The sequence below is a fragment of the Oryzias latipes genome, chromosome 17, assembly GCF_053564925.1.
Source record: "Oryzias latipes strain Hd-rR chromosome 17, Olatipes_Hd-rR_3.1".
In the NCBI taxonomy this organism is placed as follows: Eukaryota; Metazoa; Chordata; class Actinopteri; order Beloniformes; family Adrianichthyidae; genus Oryzias; species Oryzias latipes.
In genome coordinates, this window is record NC_136253.1 from 18,762,792 (window position 1) to 18,776,716 (window position 13,925).

The 13,925-nt window shown below is 43.1% G+C and overlaps 1 protein-coding gene across 2 annotated transcripts in view; it reads right to left on the reverse strand.

Moving 5' to 3' along the window:
* ephb3a (eph receptor B3a) overlaps positions 1-13,509 on the reverse strand; it is a 51,317-nt gene extending 37,808 nt beyond the window's left edge. For both annotated transcript variants that reach the window (XR_002875066.2, XM_023965036.1), the window contains exons 1-3: positions 13,024-13,509; positions 3,501-3,565; positions 1,120-1,792 (exon numbers count right to left, since the gene is read on the reverse strand). Coding sequence is in view for 1 of the 2 variants with exons in the window: in XM_023965036.1 (XP_023820804.1) it covers positions 1,120-1,792; positions 3,501-3,565; positions 13,024-13,087 (802 nt within the window). In the remaining variant the exon portion in view is untranslated. The remainder of the gene's footprint in view (positions 1-1,119; positions 1,793-3,500; positions 3,566-13,023) is intronic.
* Positions 13,510-13,925: the final 416 nt, after the last annotated feature.

The window sequence follows — 13,925 nt, forward strand, 5'->3', positions numbered from 1 at the left end:
AAAGCCTGGGTACTGAATCTGCACTGTTAAGTACCTAGGTATTTATTCCAGACTCACACTGGTTGAATTTTTGTCCAAAGATGTCAGTGAATCGTATCGTTAAAAAAAAAAACAATATCGACTATGAATTGTATCGTCAACCTCAAATTATGATACAAGCTGAATAGTTGTTTACATGAATGGTTACAGCCCTAGTGCTTCCTGATTGAATTGTTTTTTTTGTTTCTCCTCTGAGGCAGAAAGTTTCATTATTTTCTGTTGTTTGTTTTGCACACGTCCTTTGGAAAAGGTGCTGAATCACCCCCACTGTTGTGTTTTAATCCATTAACCTCTTCCGAGGACACAATGGCTTTACAGTTTCTTGCTATCTATTGTCTCCCATCTCCTCCTCTCCCTCAACCCCTATCCATCTCATGCAGCACTTGGCTGCGATCGAGCGGCCAGACCGAGGTAAGAAATGAAACGTCTGAGTGATTAATGCTAGCGTGGCAGTGTTGGCTCACGTTGAACTGAATGGCGTTAATGAGTGTGGCCGCCTGTAGATTAACTAACGGTAGGCCGCGTAGGAAATTACACTTCCTCGTCACAAGCGCTGGCTGAGGCCCTGGAGAGCCTTTTATCAGGTTTTGGCGGCAAGCTTTTAACCTTGAGCAGCCAAATGGCAACAAATGAGCTCTCCAACTGATGTTTGACACCATTTCTTATACAGAGGTGAGGGAAGCTTGACTCGTCTGTCTCTGACTTCCTGAAGCCTCGCGCCGTTTCCTTTCCTTTTAGCACCCGTTACTGTCCACGCTTCACACCTTCAGTCTTCCTCTTCAGGTTGAATTTGTTCCCTCCCTTCTGTTATCTGCATTTTTCTCACGAAAATCTATTGGCGCTCTGTTTGGTGCTTTCCCACTATCTTTCCTTTTCCTCCTGTCCTGCTTGCACAATATTTGTATGCAGCTCCTCTCTGCAACACCTCATTAATTCACACTCTCCTCCACCCTCCTTCACCCCCATTTCAGGAGCCACAATAAATGCAGGGAAGAGGGCAAAGACAGAGGTGACTTGCACTGAACACATAAAAGAGCATTGCATAAATACAAGTCCTTACCATCTGTTAAATACACATACCCTGGCATTGAGTGTTTTCTCCAGAGGGTTCAAAGCCTGTTACGCAGGTGCACGAGCCCACGGGCACCATCCACTCTCCATCCCCATTGCAGTACAGCTTTAAAGGGACGGAAACCTCCATTGCATTGGTCACACAGGCTCCCGGAGCAATCACCAAGGAAGTGGCTTCCGCTCCAGTGGCAGTCTCAGGGAAGACGGCAAAATTGGCAATGGTGGTGGAGCACTTCTTGAAAAAGACCCGAACTGAGATGAGAGACATGCAGGCTCCCAGGTCCTGGAAGGCCAGGTAGAAGCCCGCCTTGGAGAGGGGGCCAAAACTGCGGACTTTGGTGTTGATCCTGCCCGTCTCCAGCAGTGAGAAACTCTCATCCGGTGCGATGGTATCCACCTTGACGTAAGGGTTCTCCCTCCATAGGGGGCTTGTGTCTGTGGCCGTGTCCCCGTCTGACTCATAGTAGAACAGGTTAAAGGTCTCTTTGCATGAGCCCGGGATGTTGGGGATGCTCGCACAGTCACGGACCGAAAACTTGAGCTCCACGTAGACGCGGAGCACACCTCGACGGGGAATGAAGTCAGTCCTCAGCCAGTTGTTCTGATTGGGTTCTCGGACATTGCACACCTGGTAGGTTCTGATCGGGCTCATGGAGTCATCGTAGCCACTGACCTCTTCCCACTGCGGAAGTAAAAAATTGACTGTGAGATCGTCCAACAATGTGATTTAAAAAAATATCAACCTGTGTTCAAAACAGCGTAATAAACTGACTAGAAGCAGATTACTGCAGCCTGTTATGGCCTGTGAGGAATAATTTGCAGCTAAAACACTTCTAATTGCATGAATCATTCAGAAAATTCCAATCATTATGGACTATTAATAGATATCATTTTCCCATTAAAACACATTTCACGGATTATGGCGGGTTCTGATGCAAGCTGCATGCTGGAGGTGCTATCAAAAAAAGGACAGTTTTCAGCTATAATCACGCCAAATGTGGAGGATCTGTTGCTTTGTTAAAGCCCCACCCACCTCCTCCCTGCCTGGCTCTGCAGCTGGTGCTGCAGACAAACCTATAGGAAGTGGGCTCACATCTGTTGCAGTGATATCGACATAGGCTCTAAAACAAATTGTACCTTTTAAATTGAGACACTTCTGATTCATCCATAATGCATGGCCATTGAAATGCAATGCTTGCTGTTTGCCTGAGCATTTCAGGTCAACTATTGTATAGGACAGCCTCTCTAGCTTGAAAGTTATATTCTGATTTGTTAACCTACTGGATTAAAAGCCAAAAATACAGACCATGTAGCTTTATGTCCTTACAAGTGGTGACTGTAAATGGTAACTGTCTTTAAATGCTTTGATAAATGGCATTGTCGGTCAATTAAGTTAGTCCATTAGGAAATAACCTTGTGAGAAGTCAATCTTTTTTGATTTTTTTCCCCCTCATTCCCGGTTGGACAGAATGCTCTGCTTCCATAACAAATGACTGTCCCTGAAATTGATTATTTCAACTGGAGGAAAATAATGCATAACTCATCTCACGTTGCTTAGCTCCCAGGCAATTTATCCCCAAACGATGAGCCCAAGAGTCAGCATTAGACATCGTAAATCACCAGCAACATGTTGACGCACTACCTGACGTGTGTGATAATTGCCGGCCCCTGAACGTATGGGCTTGTCAGGCATGGGGAGAAGGGCTGCCTCGCCAGTCGTGACATATGACTTCATGGATGCCAGGACATTCAGAGCCAGCCCTTGCAGGGGGAAAAACAGGGAGCTGCCGGAGATCGTTTCCATGGTAACCCAGCATTTCCATTGACTGACTTTACGCTCACGTAGCGAAGACAAATTACACTGGCCGGGTGTGGGGGAGGTCTGCAAGGCTGTTAGCCCTGAGGTCAAATTCATGTTGTTTTATTTTCTCACAATTCCTACAGGGGGTATCAAATGAAAACCTTAATTTCTGTATGTAATGCGCTCTTGGGTCCATATTATAAGAGACACAGGCACACTGTTTTAGTTGTTGCAAAGGGAGAAATGCATGTTATAGCCTACCTAGCAGTCCAGACACATGGTGGGGATTTGCGTGCGCTTTGGTCTTATTGCCCCTTTTTTTTTAATTAAATGTACAATATAAATTTTTGCTGTACTTTTACAAGGTCTTTGCATGGACTGAAGTCTTGAATTTCATCCACGCAATATAACACTGTGTGTTTCAACTTTATAGTATCGAAGAAAGTAAACAGGCGCTGCAAAAACAAAGATATAAAACAGCAGGAGGTGTGCTTTTTAAGGCAGTTTGGGCTCCATTAACAAGCAAATGGAACAAATTCAGCTAAAGGGGGCAAAAAAAGAACAGTGAACACGTGCACACAACACTCACCCCGCTTTCTGGAAACGTGGTCCATGCCAGCTCTGTGGTAGCCCACCGACTGTCCATAAGGGTTTCTGCAAATTGTGAGTGGGAGGAAGGTACAAAAACTGGAATTAAATAGTGCAAGGTAGAAGATTGTTGCAGAGCATTAAGGACACACAAAGTTGCCTGTGCTCAACAAAAAGCAGGGGAGACTTATTCTCCCTGTCTTTTATAACCTCCACCCACACGCACTGCGTTTTTGTAAGTACTGACAATCACAGCATATCTGTGATGCCAGCCTAATTAAGGCTGTGAGAGAGTGGCTCTCCCAAATGTACGTCTTTCAACATTCATTTGTGGAACTAAGAACAACGCAGCCCCCGGGATGCCTTCAGAGGGAAATCTTCCATTAACTAAAACCAGGTCAGGGAGGTTGCTCAAGCACGAACCGCTTAAACACACACACACCATCAGCAGGGGAGGGCGCTCACACATCAAATCGTGTGTGACTTCACAGCTTTTCTCCACACCTGACCGTTCACGACTGTCCCTACCCGATCTGTAACAGCTGCCCGATCGGATGCACAAAAATGCCAAAGCCTTTTGCGGTCAGGGTATGTCTTTGGATGTTAATAACAATAGTAACTTCTTAAAATGTTTATTATAATGAAAATATTTATTTTAATGTTAACAAAAGAAAAAGGACAAGTTAAGGATCAGGACTGCATTCACAAAATTGGACCTCGCGGCTAGCTCTACCTGATTTTAAGCACTCATGTCCGAATTGTTTCTTCTTTTTTTTCCCATGATGGCAGTTTACTCCTCCCCCCCAAAAAAAGAAAAATCGAAGCTAATCTAATTCAAACGACTTCACTGTCACAATGTTGGCGATTAGAGGAAGGAACGTAGGAATTGTCCGTCCTGGGTGAGGATCCCTCCTTCATGTGGGCACCCCTGAGGTTTCTTCGTTTTTTTCCGGAATCCGTTTTTTTTAGGAGTTTTTCCTTACCGCGAAGGGGTGTCTAAGGGCAGGGATGCCAGTATAGCTTAGTCAGTTTGTTAGTTCATTTTGGTATTTTCCTATTGAACTCTTTGTATTCATGATCCTCTTGAGTTCATGTTTTACTTCAAAGCCCACTGTTGTTGTGATTTTGGGCTATAAAAATAAAATTGAATTGAATTGTATTTGTGGGGACCGATCGCAGAACCGTCAAAGATTGGGTAGCAGGGAAAGAGAAGCTGGACATACAAGAGGCAGGAACTGGGCTGATCAATGAGTACAGTTGGCAATCAGGTGTGAGCGAGTTCATCTCACCTTGGAGGAACTAGCCCCTCTCTAACTCTCTCTGTTTACAGCTGTAGCCACACTGACTCCCATTGTTCTGTTGTTAGAACATAATCATCAAAACAATTACACCTTCTTCGTGGAGCCTCAATGACACGACGCCTGCTGTGCACCATTTGCTCACAAGTTGTTGATAACAGTGCAGAAAGAGGGTGTGAGAGGCCAAAACAAACAGCGTGTCCTGCGTTACAAAAACACTCTTTATTTGAATAGAAAGCTGCAGTCGCAGTACAGTGTGTCAGCAATGGGGGTTTGTCTAATTGAGTCTGTAGATTGCTTGTCTCTCTTTAAAGATATATAAACAACATTTCCATTGTTCACCATCAGTTCCTTAGAGAAACCGTGTCATTCTAGGGGATAGTTGGAAAAAGATCCGACAGGCTTTTGGTTACTGGACAGAACCAGTTTTTATTCTGTCTGTGCCCAAAAAAAAGAAAAAAACAGGAGTAGGAGCACCTTTTTTGGAAGCAAGAGTATTGCGTGAGATGCACAAAATAGTGGACAATACTGCAGAACATTGTGCGGATAAATCAGCAGTGTCTCCAGTGATAGGCTACTTTAGGACTACCACAACACTGCAATAAATGCCTCGAGCATTTACAGTCTATATAATGACTCTCAACATTGACCTAGTGCCTTATGACATCTGTGCACCGCTATGAGTGCTAAAAAAGTTGTCTCCTTAGCCAGGACGAAGCAAAACCCAGATCTAATTGAAACTATATTTGTTCCTAGTATTGTGTAAATCAACAGAAACTAAATATAAAAACATGTTTGCAGACATTGGATAGCTATTTGCCACGTGTTCTTCATAATCCATGTCATTGTTCTATCTCTGCAATAGAGTTTACCTGCTTTTTTCCCCACCTTCAATTTTACTGCCCAGCTCCTTAACCTTTTTTAAACCAATTATACCATACTTGTCCCACAGCAAACAAAGCCCAGAGTTTGACCTGTGTGATGTGCTGTACACACGTTATGAGAACTCATATTTAAAAATGCAAAAGAGACAGTAAAAAAGGATGTCAGCTGTTGTCTCGCAGGCATGCATGCAATAAGACATCTCACTTTCTGGCAACTATTAGGCGTCACTGCATCTCCTCACTAGACAGCGCTTACCCACAACACATTTCCCAGTTTTCCGTTTGTGATTCTTCTTCTTCTTGTAATGCACAAAGCTAATATCATTTATCAAATGTGGCCTGCTGGAAAGCCTGTACATTTACACTGAAGTGATTTGCACCAGAATTCACTTGCAAGTAAACCAAGGTCATCGTTTTCAGGTGGACCAAGGTTTCTTTTTTTGGTGCGCTTTCACACAATCAGAGAAAACACACTCTGGTGCAAATCACACGTGACCTGTAACCCTTGTGTTATCTTAGATGACCCCACCCTTGCATTGACGTGTTCTCCCTACCATGACAAAGGTGGATAAAGGTGGAAAGATTTCATGTAATCCATGGGCACCAGTGAGGTTCACAAATCAGTGAAGAAAAAAGGTTCAGCGCACTGTCTAGTGGGTCTAGATGACCCAACTCCCAATGTTAAAGTGCTTAGGATAGCACAAGGGTTAATGGTGCCCTGACTTTTATTAACCGATGTACACAAGTGAGGGAAGAAAAAGGTTTTGTTGTACCAGCTCATTCACAAAAGTTGTATCTAACACCATGGGATTAACTCACAACATTTTCTTCAAACTATACTAAAGTTGCACAAATTATGTTTTTTCTCCCAGCATACAGTAATTTAGACCAAAATCCACTTGGGGTTCAAAGAAACTTGTGTATCATTTCTATTCCCAGAATGTCTGATTCCTTCAGAATTTTGCTCTAAAGGCCCACAACCACCCCCCAAAGGTCTTACAGCTCACATACTTTTTTGAATTGAAGAAACCAGTCAGTTCTAAGTGAAGTAGACATTTGCTGAAATGCTTTTGTGCCAGCTTTAAGCACTTCTTAACAAAAATGGTAAAATTGGAAGATTTCTTTGTGACATAGGAAACGGTGAATTAAAGGCTGCAGGAATGATAGCCCCATAACTATACAAGAATGGAAAAAATTGCTTTCACTTCAGGTCTGTAATGTAATTTCTCACAGACCTGCTTTTGGGATGTCTTGCAATTTTTTCCAAACATTACCTGAGTATAACTTTTTCCCCTTTCATCCTAATGTTGTTACTTTAAATCTGAGTGTGGGTGACAAAACAATATTTCTCATAGATGTATGTAAACTGGACACATTTTTGCTGACATCACCCATGGGGTGTGGTGTGGCAATATTGACCAACGTTTAATTCGCCTAAATTAACTAACCTATTTCTTCACTTAAAGGCTTCAGTTTTTTCAAAAATAAAAACAGTGCACCTTTTAATCTGGAGCCCTTTATTTATGGATTAATTCTGGTTGTGTTTACTGATGTTGAAGCGATTCTGAGATGTACGCGGCACTCTGTCAAAATGTCAGTCTGTTTTTTTGACGAATTGCAGCCTAGGATGGGTGTTATTGCAAATATGCTAACACAGCTTATGTGCAGCAGTGTCGGACTGTTTTTCTTTTACATGTTACTAATAAGGTTGAGAGTTGGGCAATAAAACAATAGCACTATGTATCATGATACAACTATTTCTTGATAGAAAAGCAAGTCTATCGCGATAGACTTTTGTTTTAAATAGACACAAGAGAATACCCTGTCCCTTGTCCAATCAGAATTAAGTATTACAGAACTGGACCAATCAATGAGGAAAAAGCGCCACATCAAGTTAGGATGAACAGGTGAACATTACCTACAAGTCCGCTAGTATCACCTATAAACAGCACAGGGAGAAACTGAGACAATGAGAGTTCCGTCTGAAGAGAAGTTATAAACTTGGATGAAGAGGTCGCAGATGAAGGCTCAAGTGGTGATCACGTTGTTGAAAGGACTGTTATGTTGTAAAGTATGATAGGAAATAAACATTAAAACCTCTTCTCCAGGACTCCCTTGGAAAAAGAGATTCTTAATCTTATTGGGACTATTCCTGGGTTAATAAAGGTTAAATATAATAAAATAAATAAACAACCTGCTGATGATTACACATGTTTCTTAGGAACAACAAAGCGTTCAAATTTGGAAAAATATAGTTATTTGGTTGATATCCTGATATGTACTGTTATTGCCTGAAATGAAAAACTATATCATAATGTAAAGAAATTCTGTATCGCCCAGCCCTATGAAAATTTAAACAAGCTGCCTGTAATTTGCACAAATTTAAATATTCAATGGAAAAAAGCTCCTTTCTGACACTGTCCTTCAGTGGTGCAGTTGCAACATTTGGTACTTCTAGATTTAAATCTTATTGAGAAACAGAGCTGGAGTAGGACAAACAGCATCGTTGAAAAGATTTATATTCACAAAAGGAGACTCTGGTTCCATTTTCTACATCTCTTAAACTCTGCTCCGTTCTGATCATATTGGGTCGTCAAATTTCGCTTATATTCACTTTTAATGTCCTCTGGAACTATCAATCTCTGTAGTCAAAAACTGCTTTGGTTTCATTGCTGTTTTTACTCAAAGATTTCCTTCAACCTCTGTGTTTTTCCTCCCTAATCAGAGCTGTTTGAGCCTTTCTTCTCCACTTCTGTGTTTTGTGAATTGGTCAGATCCTCAATGGCAAAACATTTTGTTCAGTCTGTTACAGATTCAGTGCACACTTAGGCACAGCTGCTAGCATTCTTCAACCAGATTTAAAATCAGCAGCACAAAGGAACACGTAACTTTAGAAATGGCTGGCTTTGCCTGTGTTGTTAGAAAAAGGCATCCGGGTAGTCATTGTTCACTGTGTCTGATGAATAGATGGACTCTATTCTCAAGCGTTTCGATGGCAAATCTCACCTTGTTATTCCTGTTTGGACTCCAGAACTCCAAAGACCGAAAACACCTATACACAAGAATCCTCTGCCCTAATATTTCTTGTGTAATCTGGATTTGAAGCCAGAATGAAGTTGTGGTGCCTTTATTACACAACCATGTGAAGCCATTTACAGCCATGTAGCCTATGTTATTTTACTGCTCTAGTTCCATTTGAGTCAAACGTCCTGAAAATTGTTTTCACACTAGGATAGTCCCATTAAAACGTTCATGTTAGGAATATGGGTGAGATATGAAGTTTCACACCTTTAATGGTTTGCTTGCGTCGCACAATCTGGAGCAGACTGAAGCAGACCAAACTGCTTGAAAAAAGAATTCATGCAGTTTCAGCAGCTTCTTGTTTGGGGCAGTGACCAGAAAGACCAGAAACAAAAACTGGCAAGTCCCGCAAGTCTTCTGACTCCTCTGCCACCACCTCCTCGCTACATCACTTTTATTTAGGAGCTGTTTTTAAAGATTTTAGTAATTCATGCTCTGGGCTGTTTTTCCCCCTCATGCTTGCATCACCCCCCTTGCATGTGCATTCATACAGAAAAGAACACCAGAGATCATTTGCAAGTGAACCAAGTCTTTGTTTCTTCATTACCAAGTACATGCAACAATCATTTTACCATGGATTGTTGCATTTTGAGATCTGAATTCATATATATTCAGCAACTCTGTGAAACAGGTGATCAAGATTCCGTGTTAACGGGTCATTTAATTTACCTGTTTTTCAAAAGAACTGAACCACAACAAAGCTTTTGGCATACATTTCCACATGTAGCACATTTCTAAACATTTCCTTTTGTTAGATGACTAATCAAGCAAAGCCTGACACTTGCTTTTGCTCAATTTAAAGTAGATCTTAAGAAACCACATTTTTAGCATGGCATGTATGCTCAAACCATTGACTGTATATGAAAACTGGAACGAGCGAATGTGAAATTAAGTCAATTCAGTCATCATTTTTTTCACCATACGGACGTTGCCATGTTGGAACCAGAAATCATCAGTAAGAAGTGATCTGTCCATGTAGCGGTGTTAGACTGTTTTTTTTGTTTTCGTGAGCTGTATCACTCTGTATCAGCCATTGGTACGCACCACCAACATTTCCATGTTGGAACCAAAAATCAAAAGTAAACAGTGATTGGTTCTGATCAGTCCAAGTCAACATTTTTTTGACAACCACTCTGGTTAATCAGGTGGGAGGTTGATGGAAGCCCACACTTGAAAGCGGGCTCAGGAGAACCTGTCAACGGAACAGGAGACCATTTACTTTTATGGAGGCATCTGATTAGCTAGTTCAAAATCTTTTCTACATAAAAAAATAGCGTGAAAAAGAAATATCAAAAATATGTTAAAAAAAGGTAAACAGTGATTATTCTGAAACCATAATGACTATGCTGTTTGTTGCGCACTAGAAGTCAATGGTACTTCTTGGAGCAAGCGGGAACTTCCTGTTTGAAACACAAGGGGGGAGCGGTCACTCAGTCCAGTTCTCATATGCATACAGTCAATAGCTAAAACTTCAGTTACCAGATTGAAATAAGAATCATGACAAACAACAAGAATCAGTGAACTCCAAATGAATAAAGTATCAGCCCCTGGTTTTGCTGTTAATGGAAAATATATTTCCCTCAGAACAACAATTAATTAGTAGTTATGAACAAAGCAAATAAGAATTAACATTAAGGTCTATCAGTGGATTTTAAAAGGCTTCTTCTGCGTGCAGACGAAGTGAGCAACAGCAGTTAATAACCTCAGCAGTAGAACCCAAATGCACGCTTGTGAACAAGGTTGTTTTACTGATTAAGCACGACTTGAGCCAAAGGAGGAACTAATCAGAGAAATCAGTGGCTGTTGTCTTTGCTTGGCCACATTCAGCCCTGCGAGGCATTCAGCTAAGCGAATACTCCTGGGCTGCCGAGCCACGCATCCTGCCCGTCCCTGGAGCGAGCAAGCGAGCGATCCGGTGCGTCACCCGCCTCCTTTCCTTGTCTATTCGAGTGCCCAGAGGCGGCGGAGACAGAATCGCTCACCCTTAAAGGTCTGAGCTGCTGCTTTTCAAAACAGGCTCCATTTCCCATTGCACGGGCATGGGCAGCAGGCCGATCGGCTCGCGTCTGTAAAAGCTGGGTTCAGGACCCCTTGTGAGCCGAGGTGAGATGCTGCAGCCTGGAAGTTGCAGAGCAGAGGCGGATGTCTCACTAGAACTTTTCCAAATAGGATTCAAAGGGGCTGCAGGGCACTGTTACCTAACAGCAAGCTTTCAGCTCTAAACCACGGCAGTGGTCTTTCTGAATGTTCTTCATTGCTCCTGTGGGCTTTTTGGGGATGAATCAGTTTCAGAAAATGGGTGGATATAGAAGAAGAAAGAACATTTTAGCCAATAAAAGAGCTGGATGTCCTCAAGCTCCTCATCAGAGCCCGGCTTCTGCTGTAAAACAGTAAAACTGCAGCACTTTTTTTTTATTTTGCAAGCAAGCCCCCCACCCCTTCCACCTACCCAAGACCGGTTAAGGTTGAAAATGATCCCATTTGTTCCACAGCTCTCCCCCTTTTCCTGTTAAATTTACAATACCTGGGAGACTGCAGAGCTGAAACAACTCAAATCCAGAACCCCCCCTCCTCCTCCTCCGCCTTCCCTGACTCCTCTACAGGCTCCCTCATAAAACTACAGCAGCACCGGAGTCATTCTGCCCCAGGGGTAAGAAAACAATGCAGCAGTGGGAACTTCAGAGCATCACAAACCATGGCATTTAATGTGCGTTTGTGTTTATTTATTTATTTTAGACTGTTAAAAAAAAAAAAAAAAGTGCCACACAACTGTGTGTGTTCTCACTGTGCTTTGAAAGCTCGCACACACGCTGATGTTTTATTCCCTTTGTGAGTGAGGACCCCCCCCCCCTTTCCTCCCTCCACTCTTCTACGATGCTGGCACTCACTGCCAGCAAGAACAACACATGAATTATGCAGCAGCAAAATATCATAATCGGGGTGACCAAAACTGCGCCTCACTGTAGCTAAGAAGGATGCTCAATGAGGAGTTTTTTTAACTTGTTTTTTTTTTTTTCCCAGGCTGACCTAAATCTGCCTCCACAGGTCGACACCGATTTCAATTATGTGGGAAAAAATAAGAACGATCATCCGAAAAAGCACACATGCACAGGTTTGTCCTACTGATTGCTGCGTAAACTTCCTCCTGAGTGCTCATCCCGCCCCTTTTATGAGCTTTTAAAAAAAATCAGAAGGCAGTAAACGGCTGACTGTAAATGAGAGAATTACAGCGTAAAAATGTCACCGCCACTGGAGCCGCTCTCCAAAACAAACACACGCACTTCACATTGCATTCCAGCCTACATTTTCCAACGTCCTACTCTCACCACATGGGCCAACTGTGAAGTCTGCAGCTAAATGAACCTGCAGCAAAATAGAAAAAAAAAAAAATGGAAAAATGAGGAGACGTCCATCTTCTTCCTATAGGTAATTCGGAGGATCTGCCTCCCCTCCTGTTTATCCCCAGAGGACAAAACAGCAGTTAACCCCTCCTCCCCTGAGCTGTGAGTGACAGTTCAGGTTTGGGGAGAAGCAGTGGCTGATCATCTGAGCCCGTTGGGACTGCTGGCGCTGCATTGATTTACTTGCTGACACCAGAACTGATGGGGGATCAAGCTGGCCACGGTCCAGGAGAGGCAGATTGGACAGTGAAGGGAGAAAAGGAGGAGGCAGGGGGGGGGGGGGGTAAAAATGTAGCTACAGCCTAAGAGAAAATGTTTTTGGTGGGGGGGGGGAGTGGGCTTCTCCTTGGGGTAAAGCTCCCTTGTTGACGACACACTTGTTAAGCCGTTGACCTTTACACACTTGTCGTCTAATATGTTTTACATGAGAGTCCCTGTGGAGAGTCGGGGGGAAGTCGGGTGTTGGGTGGAGGGTGTCAGTGCTGAAGCGCTGATGTGCATCATCATAGATGAGTGGATGTGAGGGTAGGTGGGGCAGGTGGGCATCCTCACTGGGCTTATGGGTGTGACAACAAGGACAATAGCAACAGGGCAGTCCTGCAGCTGCAGAGGAAGCAGTGGGATCATTATGGAGGGGGGCTGCAGAGGCGCTGCATTCAGGGAAACTGACTGTTTTTTTTTCAGGTAAACATTGAAGAAGAGGCAGGTAAAAGTGAGCCCCTCTTCCCCTCCCCTGCGTTTTTGGCGTTTCTCCCTTTGGCAACGTTTTACTGTCAAATCACTGCGCAGTCACTCAGTCCATTGTTCATCAGACATAAAGTATACAAATATATATATTTATATACATATATGGGACCTACCTTCCACTGCCACGACCGCGGGGACCAGCAGGCTGAACACCCACAGCAAGTAATCCATTGTCATAAACCAGGCGTTTGCAACATGAATGAAGGCGCAGACCGGACCTGCTCGGAATGGATGGAAGGATGGATGGATGGAAGGATGGATGGAGAGTCAAGCGCGTTTTGTTCTCATGTCATCGGCGGTGGGGGGGCTCTCTCACAAGCCCCGGATATGCCACCCAAAGCGCATTCGGACGCTCCTCCGCTACGGGGACTGCGGTGCAGCTGGAGCGCTACGCTGCGCTCTCCGTCCGTCTCATCTCCGCTCGTGGCTTCACGGATAAGGAGCCTCAGTCCGGGGGCGCATGTCCACCACAGATAAGAAAGAAGAGGGGAGGGGGAGGGAGGTAGTGTGTGCAGCGGGTGCGTGGAGCCCACTCTGCCCAGGTCCGTGGATCTGTTGCTCCTCTGCGAGGATGTGTCGGAATGGCAAAGCAGACGCTTAGGGGGGCTAAGGGGGGTTATGGGGGAGGGGGAGGGGGGACTTAGACGCGTCAATTCTGACAGGACGAAAGGTAGTTTCCGGGCATCATTTTCAAAATAAAAGTAGTGTTGTCTTTTGCAATGTAGAAGAAAAGTAAATTGTGTTTTTTAATGATTTTGAATAAATAAATAAATAAATACATAAATAAATAAATAAATAAATAAATACTTTCTCTTTTGCAAGAACCCTTTATTTCTATTTGAAATGTAAGAAAATTCATTTTTTGTTGTGTCAGAAAAGGATTTATTTCTCCAATTTAAATTTTGTGCAGCATTTTAATTTTTCAAAACATTTAAATTTCATTCATAAATGTTTTCTATACACTTTCTTTATAGAACAGGTATTCATTGTTTTATGTGTTTATATCTCTGCATAA